Genomic DNA, 17,989 nt, shown 5'->3' with positions numbered 1-17,989 from the left:
AGAGAGAGGGGAGGAAAGGGGAGGAAAGAGAAGGGAAGGGAAGGGAAGGGAAGCCTGACATTTGAACAAAGAGCTAGAGAAGAGGAGGGAGGTGACACCATAGAACTATTTCAAGGAAAAGAGTCCAGGCTAAAGAAACAGCAAGAACAAAAGATTTGATGCAGAAGGCTGATGAACAAGACAAACAGTGGCTTGAAGAGACCAACTTAGGGGAGAGACTAGTGAAAAGGGCTCAGGCAGGTACGAAGCACTCTGCAGACCACTAAAAGGACTTTGATTTTGACTGTGAGTGAGTGGAAGGTATGGGGCAGAGCAGGACATGATCTGCCTTCTGTTTGATCAGTATCTCACCAGCTGCTGCAGGAATAGTAGATGGTGGGACAGAAGGATGAACAGCTAGAAGACTGGGTGGAAAGTGAGAGTGATTTCAAAGACCCTGGCAAGAAAGAAGGATTGACTGCATCTGGCTGTTGTCAACATACATTTTCCAAGGTATTTTCATGAAAATATATAAACCAGCTGAACTTAATTACGAATCCCTAAGCGCCTCAGGATTCTGGAAGGGACAGAGTGATGCCATGTTGCTATTTCAGGAAAATAAGTCCAGGCTGAAGAAACAGCAAGTACAAAGACCCTAAGGCTGCAGACATTCTAACAAGTTCAAGAAACAATGAAAGCACATCAGCAAGTGGATTTCCTGAGTGTGCAGGGGTCATGAAGCAGCAGGTGGCCAGGTACTCAGATGTGGACCCAGAGCTTCAGCCAAGGTCTGCCCCATCCCACCAGACCCAGTAGCCTGCTCTTCTTCACAGCTCACCACACTACACATATACAAGCATACAACTGAGTGCTTGCACATGGCCAATCTGTAGGCACCTTGCCTTTATTGGGTCATAAATCCCATAAACTCTGATCAGCCTGAACTATCCTAAGAGAGCATCTATCAACAGTCACAGAGGAGTCAGACACAGACAATCAAAGACATAAAATGTTCTCAGCTAGAGAACAGTGTAACCCCATCATGGTGTGCAAGTACTACTAATATGTGGTGAGCCTATGAATATCCTAGGCCTTATTTTGCACATCTTGTCTCGTCTGGCCTTTGGCAGTGGTGACAGAGAAGCCATGGGGACCAGTGAGTGTTGAGTTCTAAAACACAAATTTCAAGGGCCCCTAGGCCAGTGTGGAAAAAGAGGCTGGGGGCAGCAGGGGCCTTCCCAGTGACACTTCCTCAGAACAGGGGGAACCAGGATAGCACCCAGCCACTTGGAGGCCTGGCCCGACCCGGCCCAGCCCCAAGGCTTCAAGCTCAGGAAATCCGGAGACTGGCAAGAGGGCCATCGTTGCCACATCGCCAGCTCTTTAGGACCCCCGAGGCAGGAAGGCATCGGGCTCTTCAGTTTCTCTCAGGCCCCTTCCTGGGAGGAAAGGGCTGCGGGTGCCTGCAAGGGTAAGGGCGCAGGGGAGGCTGGGAGGCCTGGGAGGTGTCGCAATCTCAGTTCCCTGCCTGTCATTAACGACGGAGAGAAGGAACTTGCCCCCTAGAGAAGAGAGAAGACAGCAGGGAGGCCGGGTGCCCTGCACCACCCTGGTCCCAGTGTGAGTACAGGATGCCCGGGAGGACTGAGTCCGGCCTTTTGTGGAGACCTGGAGTCCTAAGACCCGTCCTCGCTTTTCCAAGGGCAATGTCTGGGAGCCTAGGCCTGGGCCAGACCCTGGCTGTGGAGTGGTCTCTGGGACCCAGGAGTCTGGGATGGAATTTCTCTGGGGAAGGCAGACAGCCAAATATCTCTTTGGGGGTTCCAGAGCTGGACTCAGGGATAGCCATTCCATTCTTCCTGCTCCATGCTTGTCTCAGAACCTGCACGCCTGCCTGCTCCAGTTGGCCATCTCTCCCTGTCTCCATCTGCTCTCCTTTCGGTCTTTCCTTCTCAGCCCCTCTGGGCCCCCTCTCTGGCTCTCCTGGCTCCCTTTGTCTCTTCACCTGCAATGCTTGGTATCAGACTGTTTCTTAATCATCCTCCTAGGGCCTTAGCCTCTCTGGGTCATCACTGGTGTTTCTTGAGTTTTTTTCTCCTGCCTATCTGTCTCTCTACATCTCCCCTGCCCCAAACCACTGCCATTCATGAAGATCTCTGAAGATAACATTCTCTCTCTCTCTCTCTCTCTCTCTCTCTCCCCCCCCCTCTCTCTTTGTCTCTACCATGATTAGGAAACTCTCTACACTGGTTTATATCCTCCTTCCCCACCTCTTCCTAGAAAAAGAATTTCAAGAAAGGAGTAGAGAAAGGAGCTCAGGAGGGAGGCGAGGTGCAATGGGAAAAGAGAAAAAAGCAGAAAGGTGTGACAGCAACCATGGCAAAGAGGTGCTAAGTGTGCTGGGTCACTGAGGGTCAAGACAGCTACAGAGCCTGACAAACGGCTAGAGTAACAGAGCCAAGGAACTAGAAAAAAAGGATCTAGAAATGAGGTGTTGGGAACTGTGCAGTGCTACATAAACAAAGCAAGGTGGCAGTCCTAGGAGGCGCTGAGCTACAGCATTAAGGGTGGGGTTGTAGGCCCTGCCAGGCTCCAATAGCTTGGGGATGCAAGCCATGGGTACTGAGTGCTTGCTCCATCCCTGCACAGCTCAAACGGCTTTTATGACAATTGTCTCATTTTGTCAGAACACCAACCCCAAGAAGCTACTGTTCTTCTTTATTCACAGATGGGGAAACTGAGGCTCAAAAAGGTGAAATAACTTGTCCAAGGTCACAAACTGGGTAAGTGATGGAGCTGGGTTTCTAACTTCTTTTCATACATGATCCCTAGAGAACAGCTAGACACACCAGTCCCCAGGAAACTAAGGAAGAATCCCTGGGCCTGTGTCAGGTCTGGTTCCCCACTCCAGATACAAACAATGAAAAAGGAGAAGGCAGAACCTCACTAGGCATAGGCAATGGCCTCCAAGTGATACGTACAGAGACCACAGGAACAGTAAAAAAAAAAAAATGCGCTTAAGAGAGGAACATACACAACGGTGCAATGCTTTATGTGCCTCTCATCATATAAAATAATATTTATCAGAATGAATTCCAGGAAATGGAAACAAGAGGTTTTTTTGTTGTTGTTGCTCTTTTAGTTTGCTTTTCTTTTTGTCTTGTTTGTTCATTTATCTGTCTTTGGGAGGATAAAAGGGGGGGACACAGAAATGGAGGGACAAAGTGTAAACAAATGCAGCAACTGTACCCCCTAGACAGTACATTGAAAATGAACTATACAACTTGTGGGTGGAGATGGGAGAGAAAAACTGGGAGAGAGTGAGAGAAGGGGTGCTGCTTAAAAAGAAGCATACTCGTTACCTGACTTATGGAACTGCAACCCTTTTGTACATCACCTTTATAATAACAATTAAAAAAGAAAAAATGTTCAAAAGAATGCCTGGAGACCGAAGCCAGTCTCATCTTCCTTGCCTAGGAGGAGGAAAGCTAGCCAACCACTGACTAGTTGCCTACCACTGACTACCAGACAGGGTGTCGTACAGATTTCTCACTGCACAAAATCATCCCAGGGAGGCTGGAATCCAGCCCGTTTTCCAGCTGTCAGGGCTTAGTCCAGGAGGGGCTTGCATTTTTTCTGATTTGCACAAAGGTGACTTATGGGCCCAAAGTCAACAGGTACCCTGAAGGAGAGCACTCTGTCACTCATGGCTCCTTCCCCTGCTCCTCTCCTGGCAGGCAGACATAATAACTATGCCACTCACAGTGCAAGGGCATCATTTTGTGCCTCCCTTCCAAGTCCCTATATGCTATGGGCCACTCTTACCTTCATTTTGCAAAGACAGGCCAAGTAACCTGGCTGCAGCTGCACTGTGGCAGAGCAAAGATTATGGGCAGCTTGGATTCCAAATCATGTGACCTTCCCCACCTCTGTCTGCCTCTAGGTAAGCAACAAGTTGACACCATGGCAGGACTGGGAGCCGGTGGCCTGGCCAGAGCTGCCCTGATCATCCTGCTGCTCCCTGGAAGTAAGTGTGGAGCAGTGGGGAGTCACCAGCGATGGAGGGTGGGGTGATACGGAAGGAAGCCTTTTCCTGCACAGCCACATGGCTCTGAGCTTCTCAGAGACTGAGCCTCATGTGGGGCTGTTGGTCCCCCCACCACAAAAATACTGACAGGACTGGGAGAGGGGGAGGTCCTTCTGCAAATCTCTGCTTGGCTGTCAGAAGGAGTCTTGGAGGACAGCAAAGAATCCAGCAGAAGCCACAGGGAGACAGGTTTCATTCCAAGACTCTGTCTTGACAGGTGAAGAGCTCCATGGCTATGCAAGCTGAGGCCAAGTTAGATGAGGTCAGTAAGTTTGAGAGCAATACTTTGACATTTCAGACCACATACAGCCTCTGTTGTTTTTTTTAATTTTGTGCCTTTAAAAATATTTTAAAGGGCTGGAAAGATAGCTCAGTGAGTAGAGTGCTTACTTTGCATGCATGAGGCCCTGGGTTCAATTCCTCAGCACCACATAAGCAGAAAAACCTGGAAGTGGTGCTGTGGCTCAAGTGGTAGAGCACTTGCTGTGAGCTGAGAAGCTGAGGGACAGCACCCAGGCCCAGAGTTCAGGCCCCACAACCGACAAAATATACAGAGAGAGATATAGAGATAGAGATAGATTTAATATGTTACATATAGATAATCTATATATAATATTATATATATATACATATATATGTCAAGCCTAGTGCTGGTGGCTCATGCCTGTAATTCTAGCTACTCAGGAGGTTGAGCTCTGAGGACAGGGATTGGAAGCCATCTTGAGCAGGAAAAGTCCTTGAAACTCTTATCTCTTATCTATAATTAAGCACCAAAAAAGCAGGAAGTGAAGCTGGGGCTCAACTGGTAGAGAGCTAGCCTTGAGGAAAAAAAGCTCAGGGACCGCACCCAAGCCCTGAGTACAAGCCCAAGGACAGGTGTACCACACGTGTACACACACACACACACACACACATACACTATATATATATGTATATATATATAGTTTCATAAATGTTTGGTTTTATAAATTATATATATACATATATACATACATACATATATATATATATATATATATATATATATATATAAAACACTTTCTAAGCAGGTAAGGCTACCACTCGAACCACACCCTCATCTGTTTTTGCTTTATTTCTGGAGTTAGGGTCTCTCATTCTCATCCAGGCTGACTTGGACCACAATCTTCTATTTACACTTTCTTTTGTAGCTAGGATGACAGCTATGAACCACCATGCCCAGGTTATCACTTGGGATGAGGTCTTGTAAAATTTTTTGCCTAGGTTGGCCTTGAAGGGAGCATCAAGGCCTCCCAAACTCTGTCTCCTGAGTAGTGGGGACTATAGGTATATGCCACTATGCTTGGCCTTTTTTTTTTTTTTTTTGGAGGTACACTGTATTGAACCCAGCCCTCCTGCTTGCTCAGCCTTCAGCCCATTTGAACTTACTTATCTAGCAGGCTACACAAAAACACTAACATATACCAGGCTCACTTACTAAGTAAGATGGAAGTAAAGCTGTAGTTCAAGAAATAGAGGGCCAGCCTTGAGAGAAAAGCCAAGTAAGAACACCTGACCACAACCTTCATTAAAAACTAAGTAAATGTAGTATAGTATGTACAAGTAGCACATGGTGCCAATTTTATTTGCAGCTATTATGATAGTACTCCAACTCAAGTGTACAAGTTACACCTTTGTCACCGCCTTCGCTAAGTCTTGAACTAGTGCAGAATTCAGCTGTGGTAGAATGCTGATGTTAGCATGCCTCGATGTAGCACACTCATTCTTGATAGTCATGTGCTATGTAAGCCCCTGATTCACCATGACTATATTCTTAGCCAGGTGCTACATAACAGGAAGAAGAGATTTGCTTTTAATAGCTTAACTCATCTAAATATCATTACTTCCTATTCTGGGGTAACCTGTAAGTCATATTAAAAGTTTTTTTTTTAATCCTTTTTGTTTTTAAGCTGCTTTCAGATTACCAGGGACTCCAACTTGATGTATATAATTGTCACTTGCATGTTTATATACTTGACTGTTTTTAATGTACCTGGATTTTCCTTTTGATATGGTAAAGATACATAAAATGGATAGTAACATAGGACATAACTGCATGTGAGCTTAGTCATTTTAGAGAACTTCTTACCTAGTTCTGTTTTTCAGTCAAAGCCTGCATCATCTCATCCCTAGTTCCCTTGTATTATTTCTTCAGGTGCTTGCTGCTCTGCTTCTGTTTTTACCACTTTCTTGAGCTATCAACTTAGCTTTTTCTTTCTCAATTTAAAAATCCAGTTTTCATTTTGTGTATTTGTTTTTGTTTATTGGTTAGGAAAATAAAACAGGATGTTCAAAACAAAAAAGTTAATTTGCCCAACCTTTCTGAACCTCATCTGCTTAAAGGATATTGACAGATTAGATGCATCTTCCCTACCATCTCTAAACATATACATATATGTGTGTGTGTGTGTGTATATATATATATATATATATATATATATATATATATATGAGTTGCTGTGGGGAGTTTTCAATGGGTCCATTCAGTAATATTCCCTCCAATGTGTAGGCCTTTCTGTGTTTATTTATACATCACATACTATTGATATACTGTATGTAATGTATACAGCTATTGTCCTGTTGACATTTAGAATACATTTTTTCATTGCCTATACAATGCTGGTTAAAAATCACTTAATACCACTGTTTTCTTGATGTGATAGGTCACCCAAAGTGTATATGTTCGCTCAATCACATGACTTTCTCAATGTTGTCAGCAATATACACAGTGCTTTTCTCTGCGTCTTTGTTAAATCTAAAAGTAGTCTGTCTTAAATGTTTGTGAATATAACTAGCAATAACTACTCTATCTCATTTGTTGTTTTAATGTATACTCCCACCTGTACATGCTATGCTAACCCCCAAGTTAAATAAATGGTTGGTCTTATCAATGTGAAAAAAAGAACCCTGAGTTCAAGTCCCACTACTAGTACAACAAAAAGAAAAGAAAAGAAGACATAATAAGCAAGCCATACGTACAAGATTTAAACATGGACAATCTAGTTGTAATGTCAGGCTCTTACCCAGCATACCACAATTGCCTTTCTGGGGAATAATGTGCCTTTCAAGTGCTGTGATCAAGTGGGGATTATACAATCAGAAGTTTAAATTCAAAAACCACAGATTGCTGTGGCTGAGGGATTCTTATCACCCTAATCGTTGCTTTTACCATCTTCAGATAGAGGGTGTGAGAGGACAGCGGTCTCTGGTGAGGAACTAGAGCTAGCTTGCAAGAACAGATTGTCATGTCTCTTCAATTCTTTGGGGAGAGCACTCTACTAACTTGAAATCAGCCCTACTGGGAGCATTTACATTATGGGAAGAGGAGCATCCTACAAACTAGAGGTGTTCAGAGCCCATGTTGAAGGCTGTTGATAATAAATGTTAATGGCAAATTGTTACCTCCGTCTCACTCCAGATAGCTTCTTGCTTTCAGAGATATGAGGCAGATTAGGGCCTTAAGACTAGGACAAACGCTAAGACCCAGCCCAGTTCTACCCAGCACAGGAGTCCTTCAATAAGCACCCTCCTCACCCTACTCACAGGCCTGGAGAAATGTGGGCAGATTAACATCTCAGCCCCTGTTGTCCGTCTGGGAGATCCTGTCACAGCCTCCTGCACCATCAGCCAGAACTGCAGCCATTTGGACCCAGAGCCACAGATTCTATGGAGACTGGGGAAAGAGCAAGAGCAGCCTGGGCAGAGGCAGCAGCGCCTGCCCGATGGAACCTGGAAATCTACCATCACCCTGCCCTACCTCAACCACACCCACACCTTTCTCTCCTGCTGTGTGCAATGGGGCAACCACCCACAGATCCTGGACCAAGCTGAGCTACAGGCAGGCTGTAAGTTTTCCCAGTTGGCTTTCCATTCCCTCTGCCTCAGATGCCTTCCTTCCAACACCAGGAAAAGCGGTGCCTACTGAGCTCTTGCTGGGCTCACACTTTATGGACGTGTTATCAGGGGAGAGTCTCATTTTACAGATGAGATCACACACTAAGACTGGATGGAGCCAAGATTTCCCTTGGGTAGTGTGGCTCTAACACCACTCCTCTGTGTTGCTGTTTAGCTCCTCCCTGGAGGCCAGCCTCTACCCGCAGAACTGGCTCCCAGTTCCTTCCACCCCAGTCTCAGCTTTCTTTGCAAACAGTAGGATGTAGTTTGTGCAAAGCCAATACATAGGGAAAAAAAGAAAACCCAAAGTTCTTGTCTAAAATCAATAATAATGCTGGACACTGTTGGCCCATGCCTGTAATGTGAGCTACTAAGGAGGCTAAGATTGGGAGGATTACGGTTCCAGGGAGTCCAAGCAAAAAAGTGCACAAGACACCATCTCAGGGAAGAAGCTGGGTACTATAACAGAAACATAAAAGGAAAATTGTAACTCAGGCTGGGGCCTGGCAAAAAGTGAGACCCTATCTCAACATAACCAGTGCAAAATCTTAAAAGGACTGGAGATATAACTCAACGGTAGAGTGCTTGCCTAGCAAGTATGAGTCCCTGATTCCAAATCCCAAGACCACTCTCTCTCTCTCTCTCTCTCTCTCTCTCTCTCTCTCTCTCTCACACACACACACACACACACACACACACACACACACACACACACACACACACACACACACACAGTAATAGGCTGAATATAGTGACATGCACCTGTAATCCCAGCTATGTGGGAGGTAGAAGTAGGAGGATTTGAGTCCAAGGGCAACCTGGGGGAAAAAAAACATTCCTGAAAAATAATCTAGACTGGAAGCATGGCTTAAGTTGTAGAGTACTTCTCTACCAAGCTCTAGGCTATCTAGGCCCTGAGTTCAACCCCTAGGGTTGGAAAAAAAAATCAGTAATGGTAGCAGTTAACACCTGCTGCCTGCCAGCATTGTCTGAGCATCGTTATGTATGAGGTTATACAGCACTGTAATCCCTCTGTATAGTATCTATACAATAAAAAACATATAAAAAATTTAAAAAGAGGATCTACAGCCCTTGTAATAACTTAGGAGACAGAGGTGTTGCCACTACCTCCACTCTACAGATGAGGAAACTGAGGCACAAGGCAACTGAGCAACTTCAAGATCATATGGCTAATGAATGGCAGAACCAAAATAAAAGCAAAAACCTAGAGGGCCCATCCAGGCAAAGGGGACAGGAGTGGGAGGACAGAGGTCATGGTGGGGGGGGAGCACATGGTGGGTGTCTATAACACTCGCCCTATACCTCCTGTAACCTAACCTGGCTCCTTCCGGGGCTGCCCCTGCAGGGTCACACTGCATGAAAACCGAAAAGGTGACCCCAGAGACACCAGCCCTGAACCTGGAAGTACAGCCATTAATGCAGATGGGAGTTTTCTAAGTGTCTCACATTCTTCCCCCTCTACACACAGACCCTCCAGCCGTACCCTCCAACCTGTCCTGCTTCATGAACCTCACCACCAACAGCCTCACCTGCCAGTGGGAGCCAGGACCCAATACCTACCTGCCCACCACCTTCATCCTAAAGAGCTTCAAGTGAGTAGGGGCCATGACCCTAGCCCCCTTCCTTTGGGTCCTGGGGTGACGCACAAGGAGGAATGTAGGGGTGAAGAGCCAGAAACAAAGATGGAGAGAGACAAGAGAAGAGAAGGGAGTCTTGATTTCTTCCTCTGCTTGGCACCCAAGATTGGCCTTTTGGCAGGAGCCGGGGCAACTGTCAGACCCAGGAGGACTCTGTCTTTGACTGCGTGCCTGAGAAAGGGCACAGCTACTGCTCCATCCCCCGCAAACAGCTGCTCTTGTACCAGAACATGGTCATCTGGGTGCGGGCAGAGAATGCACTGGGGGTCCGTGAGTCCCCACAGCTGTGCCTTGATCCTGTGGATGTTGGTGAGTGCCACTGGGTGCAGGCGAGGGAGGGAAGGATCCCCAATGTGAGTAGCTGCAGAGAGGCACAGAGGAGACACATTCCCAGCAATAAACAAGACAACATTGGAAGTCCTAAAAGAAAGGCAGGGAAGAGAGACAAAGACAGAGACAGAGAGGATGCAGCTGGAGACAAGGATGGGGACAAGACTGGGAAAGCAAGCTCATTTATTCTTTTTTTCTTTTTTTTTTTCTTTTTTTTTTTTTTTGCCAGTACTGGGGCTTGAACTCAGGGCCTAGGCACTGTCTCTGAGCTGCTTTTTTGCTCAAGGCTAGGGCTCTCCCACTTGAGCTACAGCGCCACATCTGGCTTATTTTTTTTTTAATTGTGAAAATACTGTAGAGGGGTTACAATTACATGGGAAAGATAATGAGTGCATTTCTTATCAAGCATTGTAGCCTTCTCCCTTGTTTCCCCTTCCCATCCCTTTCCATCCTCTTCTACCCCCCTCACCCAATCCTCCCCTCCCCGCCTTCCCCGCCAAAGTTGTAAAGTTCGTTTTTCAACATAAGGACTTGTGCATCTCATTGTTGCAGTGGGTCCACCTGTATCCCTATTTAAACAATGTGTTTTTTTTTCCCTTCCCCTCTACAAATTACACCAACATCAAATACAGTGAAAGCAGGGGTTATACCATGGAGGAGGGACATACAAAGCAACAAAGAAATCATCTTATAAATGTGTTAGAAACACTCGTATGAAAGAAAAAAACATTTGAATACATAGCTTAGGGTTCATTTCCCTAATATCAACTTATCTGAGCTTTTCTGCTTGACTCAGATATATACTAGTTATCTGGCTTTTTTCTGTTTATGTGGAACTGAGGAATCGAATCCAGAGCTTCATGCATGCTAGGCAAGCACTTTACCACTAAGCCACACTCCCAGCTCTGCTCATTTATTCTTTCAGCTAATTTCTTAAAATGTTCACTGTGTATGAGGCTCTGCTTGAGATCTTGAGGATGCAGGTGGGAAAGAAAATGTCAAAAGTCCTCCCTCAGAATGTTGTGTCTGGCAGGAAAAATAAATAAAATAGACTGTCAGGTGACTAAAAAAGGTGACAACTAAGTAGACCTTTGGAGGAACTAAGGGAGTATGTCACGGGATACCTGGAAAGCAAGTGTTCTAAGCAGAAGTAACAACTAGTGCAAAGGTCCTGAGACAGGAGTGTGAAACAGAGACAGAGAAAAACAGACACAAACACAAAGACAGAATGTGGGCATATGAACAGAGATGAAAAGACAAGACAGACAACACAGATGGAGACCTAAGAAGGGAAATGGACTCACACAGAGGGAGCAAAGTAAGAGCCAAGGCAGAGCCTTATAGGGTGGGATAGGGAGAAGTTTGACCACCCTGTTCCTTGCAGTGAAACTGGAGCCCCCCACACTGTGGGCCCTGGAGCCTAGTCCTCAAGCGGCCCCACCCCAGCCATACTGCCTCTGGTTTGGGTGGGAGCCATGGAAACCAAGCATATATATGGACCAGGAGTGTGAGCTGCGCCACCGGCCACAGCAGGAAGGAGCCAGCTGGGCACAGGTGAGGCAGGGGTTGGACTGTCAGGGCCTGAGCTGGGAGATCAAGGCGGGGGTGGAGTGTGAGCTAGCCCTGAAAGGCTCAGACTTATGCCCCCCACTCTCTGTCAGGTGGCTCCCCTGCCCTCCAGTATCCACCAGTATGAGCTCTGTGGGCTCCTTCCAGCCACGGCCTATGCCTTGCAAATGCGCTGCATCCGCTCACCCCTGCCAGGCTACTGGAGCAGCTGGAGCCCCAGTCTGGAACTGAGAACCACAGAATGTGGTGAGTGGGTGACGAGGACCCAGGCCAGTTCCCAGCACCCTCCCAGACAAGACTCCTCATACTCCATCACTCCACCCACAGCTCCGGCCATCAGACTGGACACGTGGTGGCGGCGGCAGAGGCAGCTGAACCCTGAGCTGGTGGGCGGGCAGCTGTTCTGGAAGGTGACTTCATCAAAGGCTATGCTTCCACCAGATACTTCCTCCCCCCCCCAGGTCCCCATGGCTGGGGCTCAGGATTCCCACAGGCCAGGGCGGGGGGTGGGGGGGAGGGCTTGGGTACATTTACATGTGATGTGCATGTGCCCAGGAAACTAAGAAGTGACCTAAAGAGGCTGCAATGCAGGACCCACTTGTGCCCCAAAGGATCTGTTCAGTGCTGTGTGCACAGACCGGCTTCTTCCTTCTCTCCTTCCTAGAAGCTGGAAGTAGGGAACAGAGAAAGTACAAGAGGGCCGGAGGGAGGAAAGGAGAAAGGGAAGGAGGGAAGGAATGAGGGAAGGAGGGAGGGACGGAGAGAGAGGAGATATCTGGCTCTGGCTTGGGAACTCAGTTCCTAGGACCAGCGCTCCTCCACTTACAAGAAGCTGGACAGACCTCTTACCATTTTTCTCCTCACCTGCCACAGCCAACGGCCCTGGAGGAAGACAGCGGGCGGATCCAAGGATACCTACTCTCCTGGAGCCCCTCAGGCCAGCCAGGGCTGGTCATGTCCCTCTGCAACACCACAGAGTTCAGCTGTGCCTTCTCCTTGCCCTCCGGAGCCCAAGAAGTGACCCTTGTAGCCTACAATTCAGCAGGGACCTCTCAACCCACCCCAGTAGTCTTCTTGGAGAGCAAAGGTAAAAGAGGGCCAGCAGCCAGAAGAGCAGGGGGCCCGAACAGGTAAATTCCAAGAGACTTGCCTGAGTTAAAGTAGAGTCCCATCACATGCTAACCGAATGATCTGGGCAAGTGAATTCCCTCCCCTACCTTTGTCTACTGAAGATCTAGTAAATGGCTGAGTGCCAGCAGCTCATGTCTAGAATACTAGCTACTTAGTAGGCTGAGATCTGAGAATCTCAGTTAGAAGCCAGCCAGAGCAGAAAAGTCCGTGAGACTTATCTCCAGTTCACTGCCAAAAAGAGCTGGATGTAGAGCTGTGGCTCAATTGATAGAGCACCAGTCTAGAGCCAGTAAAGGCAAACAATCACAATGCAACTTAAAGCACCATAAACACGAAGCACCATATCTTTCAGTGCCAACTATTACTATCATTAGCCAGAACCAGGTAAAGCTGCTGGTGGTATCTGTATATGCATGTGCAAGTGTAAACACACAATAATTCCTAAGATTCACACTTACAAGCTGTGTGGCCTTTGATAAATTACTGAATGTCTCTGTGTCTCTCATTTTGTTCATTGATACACTGGAGACAAAGATAGCATAGATCCCTGGTGGGACTGTTAAGCACCTGGCAAATTGACACATATCAAGGACTATGCCTGGCACATACCAGGAAGTGTCTAAAGTTGTTCCCAGGATCAAGTGTCCCAGTGATGGATGCCATGCTAGGGTTATTCTATATCCATCTCATTTTCTTTGCGCCAAGACTCCACATAGTAGGAACTTTTCTTTACCAATGAAGAAACAGGCTCAGATGTTGATTCAGCCTAGGTCAACCAGCCTATAAATAGCAAAGCCAGGATTGGAACCTAGGCTTCTGGCTTGGAGGCCTGCTTCTTTTCACCTTTATTCCTTGTTTCCCACTGTCTGCAGGCCCACCCCTGGCTGGACTTCGTGCCATAGCCCTAGACCCTCACAGCCTCTGGGTGGGTTGGGAGCCCCCCAGCCCTCAGCCTCAGGGCTATCTGATTGAGTGGGGCTTGGGCCCCATGGGCAGCAACAAGACCTTGAAGATGGAACACAATGGGAGCATCACAGAGACACTGCTGAGGGGTAAGCCAGAGCTGGAAGGCAGGGCTGGGGGCCAGGCATGGAAGGGGAAGATGAGGAGGTCATGCTTGTAGCAAGAAGAGCCTGAGCTGCCTGAGGTGGGGGGGGGGAATCCCCAAGCTTTCTTTAATCTCCTTCTCATCTAACAGCCTCACAATCTGGAAGTTCTTCTTGCAGTCTAATCTGATTCTCTCTTCAGCCCTACCCTTGCCACTCTTCTAACTCTGTCTTCACTTCCTAACTCCCATCAAATGATCTAAAGAATAGATTGCAGCAGTTAGCCCTGACCAGAAGTCTGAGATTTGCTCTGATCATCAGCAGAGATACCCCTCAATCAGAGTGACTACCCTTTCTTCTCTCTACAGAGAATATCAGGCCCTTTCAGCTCTACGAGATCACCGTGTCTCCCCTGTATCCAGGCACCGTGGGACACTCCCAGCATGTCTACACCTACTCCAAAGAGATGGGTTCGTCAGCCACCAGCCCATTTCCAGAGTCCTTCCCCCTCTCTCAGGGTCTGCCAGGGTGTGAGGAGCCAGAAATAAGGGAAAACATTCCCCTTCCTCACCTATTCTGGATCCCAACCCTAAGGATACCCCTGATTTACAGTCACCCCTGCAGCTGAACAAAAATTGGGACAATGAGTCTGAGGGAAATTAGGGAGCAGGTCTTATAAAATTCAATTGATGGCTTCAACACGTCTGAAAGACATTAGACAGAAGCCCTGGCCTAAATTCAGAGAGTAAACAGCAGGAATTGGTTATAAATCAGACAAAACTCAGGCCTGGCAGAAATTGGAGCTGAAGAATTTTCAATCAAACAGAACTAGATTCAAATCCAACCTCTGTACTTAGGACCAGTAGATGGAATTCAGATAAAAACCCTAGGAAGGCCAGGCATGGTGGTTCACATCTGTGATCCCAGCAACTGGTAATTTCAGGGTTAGACTAGGTTACATAGCAAGACTTAGTCTCAAGCAAACAACTGAAAGGAAACCTTTGGAAAGATAAGTCTTAGACAAATGTTGCCTTGAACTCTTCTTTTCCCCACACGATGTTTAACTCAAGACAAGAGCTCACCATGTAACCCACACTAGGCTTGAACTCTACTTCTTCGTGCCTCTATTTCCTGAGTGCTGCTAATACATGAATGTGCTACCATACTCAGCTCCTTGGACTCTCTTTTCTCACCCACCCACAGGATGGGCCAGTTCCAGAGCCCAGGGACCCACAAGGCTCTCAGCTCTGCTCTGGCCCGTTTCCTCCAATCCTTCCACTTCTCTCTTCCCACAGGTCCTCCCCATGCCCCAGAGCTGCATCTAAAGCACATTGGCAAGACCTGGGCCAAGCTGGAGTGGGTACCCAGGCCCCCTGAGCTGGGGAAGAGCCCCCTAGACCATTATACCATCTTCTGGACCAACACTAAGGACCAGTCCTACTGTGAGTCTATCCTCAGCTCCTCACAGCTACAGAAGATCTGGGAGGGGGGTGCTCAGTAGCCCTCTAGGGGGTTCAGCACCCCAACCTAAGTTGACCACATACCCCATCCCACCCCACCCTTAGCCACCATCCTGAACACCTCCTCCCACAGCTTTGTCCTGCATGGCCTGGAACCCGCTAGCCTGTATCACATCCACCTCATGGCCACCAGCCAGGCTGGAGCCAGCAACAGTACAGGCCTCACTCTGATGACCTTGGCCTCAGGTAAGGGGAGAGGGGAGCTGGCAGAAATGGCTATGGGGATTGTGTCCACCTGAAGGATTTTGATTTTGAGAGAAGATATGAATGTGCTTCTGGATCCCCTGGTCAGACCATGGATTCCCCCAACCTAAGTCAGAAACTCAGCCCCACTCCTGGATCTCAGTCTGGGGAGGAGACCCAGCCTCATCCATGGATTCCAGCCTGAAGGAGAAGCCCCCACCCTCACCCACAGATCCTAACTTGCAGAACTGTTCATCTTTTCCACATGCACACCGACCTCTTCTGGCTTTCTTTTCTCTAACCCTAGGGAATTTGGAGCTCTACATATTCCTGGGCCTGTTTGGCCTCCTGGTTTTGCTCATCTGCCTCTGTGTGGCTACCTGGTTCTGGTACAGCCCCAGGTAAGATCGGTTGAGAGAACTGGCTCTTACCCACAGGGCACTGCCAGCTGGTGAGCAGAGGAGGCGTGGCAATCTAAGTCCCTTCCAGCCTCATCCCCCCCCAACCCCCCACTTCATCCCCTCCTCAGCTGCTGGGATGAGATTAAAGGAAGGCAGGCTGGGAGGGTACACCTGACCTTTCACCTTCCCCCTTCTCCAGCAGGAAGAATCCCCTCTGGCCAAGCGTGCCAGACCCAGCCCACAGCAGCCTGGGCTCCTGGATACCCAAAGCCATGGCAGAGGTGAGCACGTGAAGGGAGAGGGAAATGTGGCTGGGGCTGTTAGCTTCAGGTTCAAATAAAAGTGAAAGAATAGGGCTGGGAAGGTGGCTCAGTGGTAGAGCGCTTGCCTTGCATGCATGAGGCCCTGGGTTCGATTCCTCAGCACCACATAAGCAAAAAGAAAAAAGCCGGAAGTGGTGCTGTGGCTCAAGTGGTAGAGCGCTAGCCTTGAGCTGAAACGCTGAGGGACAGCGCCCAGGCCTAGAGTTCAGGCCCACGACCGGACACAAAAAAAAAAAAGTGAAAGAATACTCTTCCAAAGATGAGCGCACAGGGTTTTGCATCATGATGCACAAGAATTGCACCCTTTAGGAGCGATACAGACCTAGATTTGAATGGCAATTGGACCATCTCAAAGCTTCAGTCACTTTACTGTGTGGTGGGAGGGGTCACCATGCCAGGCCTGAGAGGATAGGATATTTTGCAGGTCCAACTCTATATTCTACCACATAGCACAGGAACATCCCCACAATTACCCTGATTCAGAAAGAATAGTATCTGGAGCAGATATTTGAAATGAACCATTCCGTCACTTCCTGTCTCTGTGTCCAGGAGATCTTCCCACTGCCCAGCCTTTGGGATTCAGGAATGCCACCCATCACCAAGATCACTGTGCTGGAGGAGGAGAAGAAGCTGGGGTCCTGGGAGTCCAGTGACAGCTCAGAAACCTGCGGCCTTCCCACCACAGTCCAGGCCTACATACTCCAAGGGGGCCCAAAAGCAATATCTACCCCACCCCAGCCCCAGTCTGGCACCAGTGACCAGGTCTTTTATGGGCAGGTGCTAGGCAGCCCAACCAGCCCACGACCAGGGCACTACATCCGCTGTGACTCTACGCAGCCCCTTCTGGGAAGCCTCACCCCCAGTCCTAAATATTATGAGAACATTTGGTTTCAGAATAGTCCCTTGGAGACCCCCATGGCTCCACTCCCAAGCCAGGAAGATGACTGTGTCTTTGGGCCACTGCTTGACTTTCCCCTCTTGCAGGGGCTTCGGGTCCATGGTATGGAGGGATTGGGGGCCTTCTAGGGTTTTCTGGGGTCTCCTCATCTGGAGCTACCTCTGTCTAGAGGAAAGGAGAGGTTGGTAAGCCCATCACTAAAAAAAAAAATTTACCAGCCCCAGGAAAAGTAGAAAGGATCCAAGTTTCTCCCTATTCCTGGCCTCCATCATCTCTCCTTCACCCTAACCTCCATGTGCAGGCCTCCCAGACCACCCCATACTTGAGCCAGATAATGTTCCATTCAGCCCACCTGCTTTTGTGTCTTTTTTCCTTGTTTTTCAATTTCTTAAATTGTTTTTTGACTTTGAGTTTTTGTTGTCTGTAGAAACTCTGGGTATGATGGTGCACACATGTACTGCCAAAACTTGGGAGGTTGAAGCATGAGGACCTTGGGTTTCAGATTAATTTGGTCTGCAGAGAAGGAGGGAGGGAGGAAAAAGGGAGGGAGGAAGGGAAAAAGAGAAGAGACAAATTCTGAGTAGGCCTGAGAATCTGTCCTTTTACTTTTTGGGTTCCAGTAGTCAGGGAACAAGCTACTTCTCAGAATCCTTCCCTCCTTCATCCATCTTTCACCTAGCATAGGCCCTGTAATAGTGGCAAGGATTCAAAAAGGACAGCTCAGCCAACCCTCAGACAGCTCCCATTCTAGTGGTGGAGACCAAACATTGTCAGTGCCCAGAAGCAAGGCTAACATGGAAGGAATCACAGAGAGCTATGGAAAGAACTAACCCTGCCTGTTGTGGTCATACATGCCTATAATTCCAGCACTCAGGAGACTGGAGTGCAAGGCTGGCTTGCGCGACAAAGTGAGACCTGCCTCAGAAAAAAAAAATCCTTATTGGGGAAATAT

The 17,989-nt window shown here is 47.9% G+C and overlaps 1 protein-coding gene and 1 long non-coding RNA gene across 3 annotated transcripts in view; one reads left to right on the top strand and one right to left on the bottom strand.

Moving 5' to 3' along the window:
* LOC138818054 (uncharacterized) overlaps positions 1-17,989 on the bottom strand; it is a 29,087-nt gene that overhangs the window by 9,682 nt on the left and 1,416 nt on the right. The window contains exon 2 of the long non-coding RNA XR_011368958.1: positions 17,390-17,550. This is a non-coding gene — a long non-coding RNA (uncharacterized lncRNA). The remainder of the gene's footprint in view (positions 1-17,389; positions 17,551-17,989) is intronic.
* Csf3r (colony stimulating factor 3 receptor) lies at positions 1,528-17,447 on the top strand. Of its 2 annotated transcripts, none has more exons than XM_070008920.1 (17): positions 1,528-1,599; positions 2,708-2,762; positions 3,923-4,006; positions 7,630-7,929; positions 9,468-9,591; positions 9,758-9,945; positions 11,351-11,520; positions 11,628-11,781; positions 11,863-11,945; positions 12,409-12,622; positions 13,539-13,718; positions 14,081-14,182; positions 15,008-15,154; positions 15,278-15,418; positions 15,723-15,816; positions 16,019-16,097; positions 16,689-17,447. In XM_070008920.1, the coding sequence occupies exons 3-17, from the start codon at positions 3,943-3,945 to the stop codon at positions 17,163-17,165; spliced, it is 2,517 nt and encodes an 838-aa protein (XP_069865021.1). In that variant the 5' UTR covers positions 1,528-1,599; positions 2,708-2,762; positions 3,923-3,942; the 3' UTR covers positions 17,166-17,447. The 2 variants fall into 2 exon arrangements, with proteins under 2 accessions (XP_069865021.1, XP_069865020.1); XM_070008919.1 differs by having other exon boundaries at positions 16,016-16,097.

The sequence above is a fragment of the Dipodomys merriami genome, unplaced genomic scaffold, assembly GCF_024711535.1.
Source record: "Dipodomys merriami isolate MVZ:Mamm:240054 unplaced genomic scaffold, mDipMer1.0.p SCAF_71, whole genome shotgun sequence".
Lineage (NCBI taxonomy): Eukaryota > Metazoa > Chordata > Mammalia > Rodentia > Heteromyidae > Dipodomys > Dipodomys merriami.
This window is presented reverse-complemented; position numbering and strand designations above follow the sequence as displayed.

What these genes read in the sequence shown, in the direction of transcription:
- Csf3r (XM_070008919.1), top strand. Translation starts at nt 3,943, where the DNA reads ATGGCAGGACTGGGAGCCGGTGGCCTGGCCAGAGCTGCCCTGATCATC. An exon ending in ACTGAGAACCACAGAATGTG is followed by an intron (nt 11,782 to 11,862) that starts GTGAGTGGGTGA and finishes CTCCACCCACAG; the next exon opens with CTCCGGCCATCAGACTGGAC. An exon ending in GCGGGCAGCTGTTCTGGAAG is followed by an intron (nt 11,946 to 12,408) that starts GTGACTTCATCA and finishes CACCTGCCACAG; the next exon opens with CCAACGGCCCTGGAGGAAGA.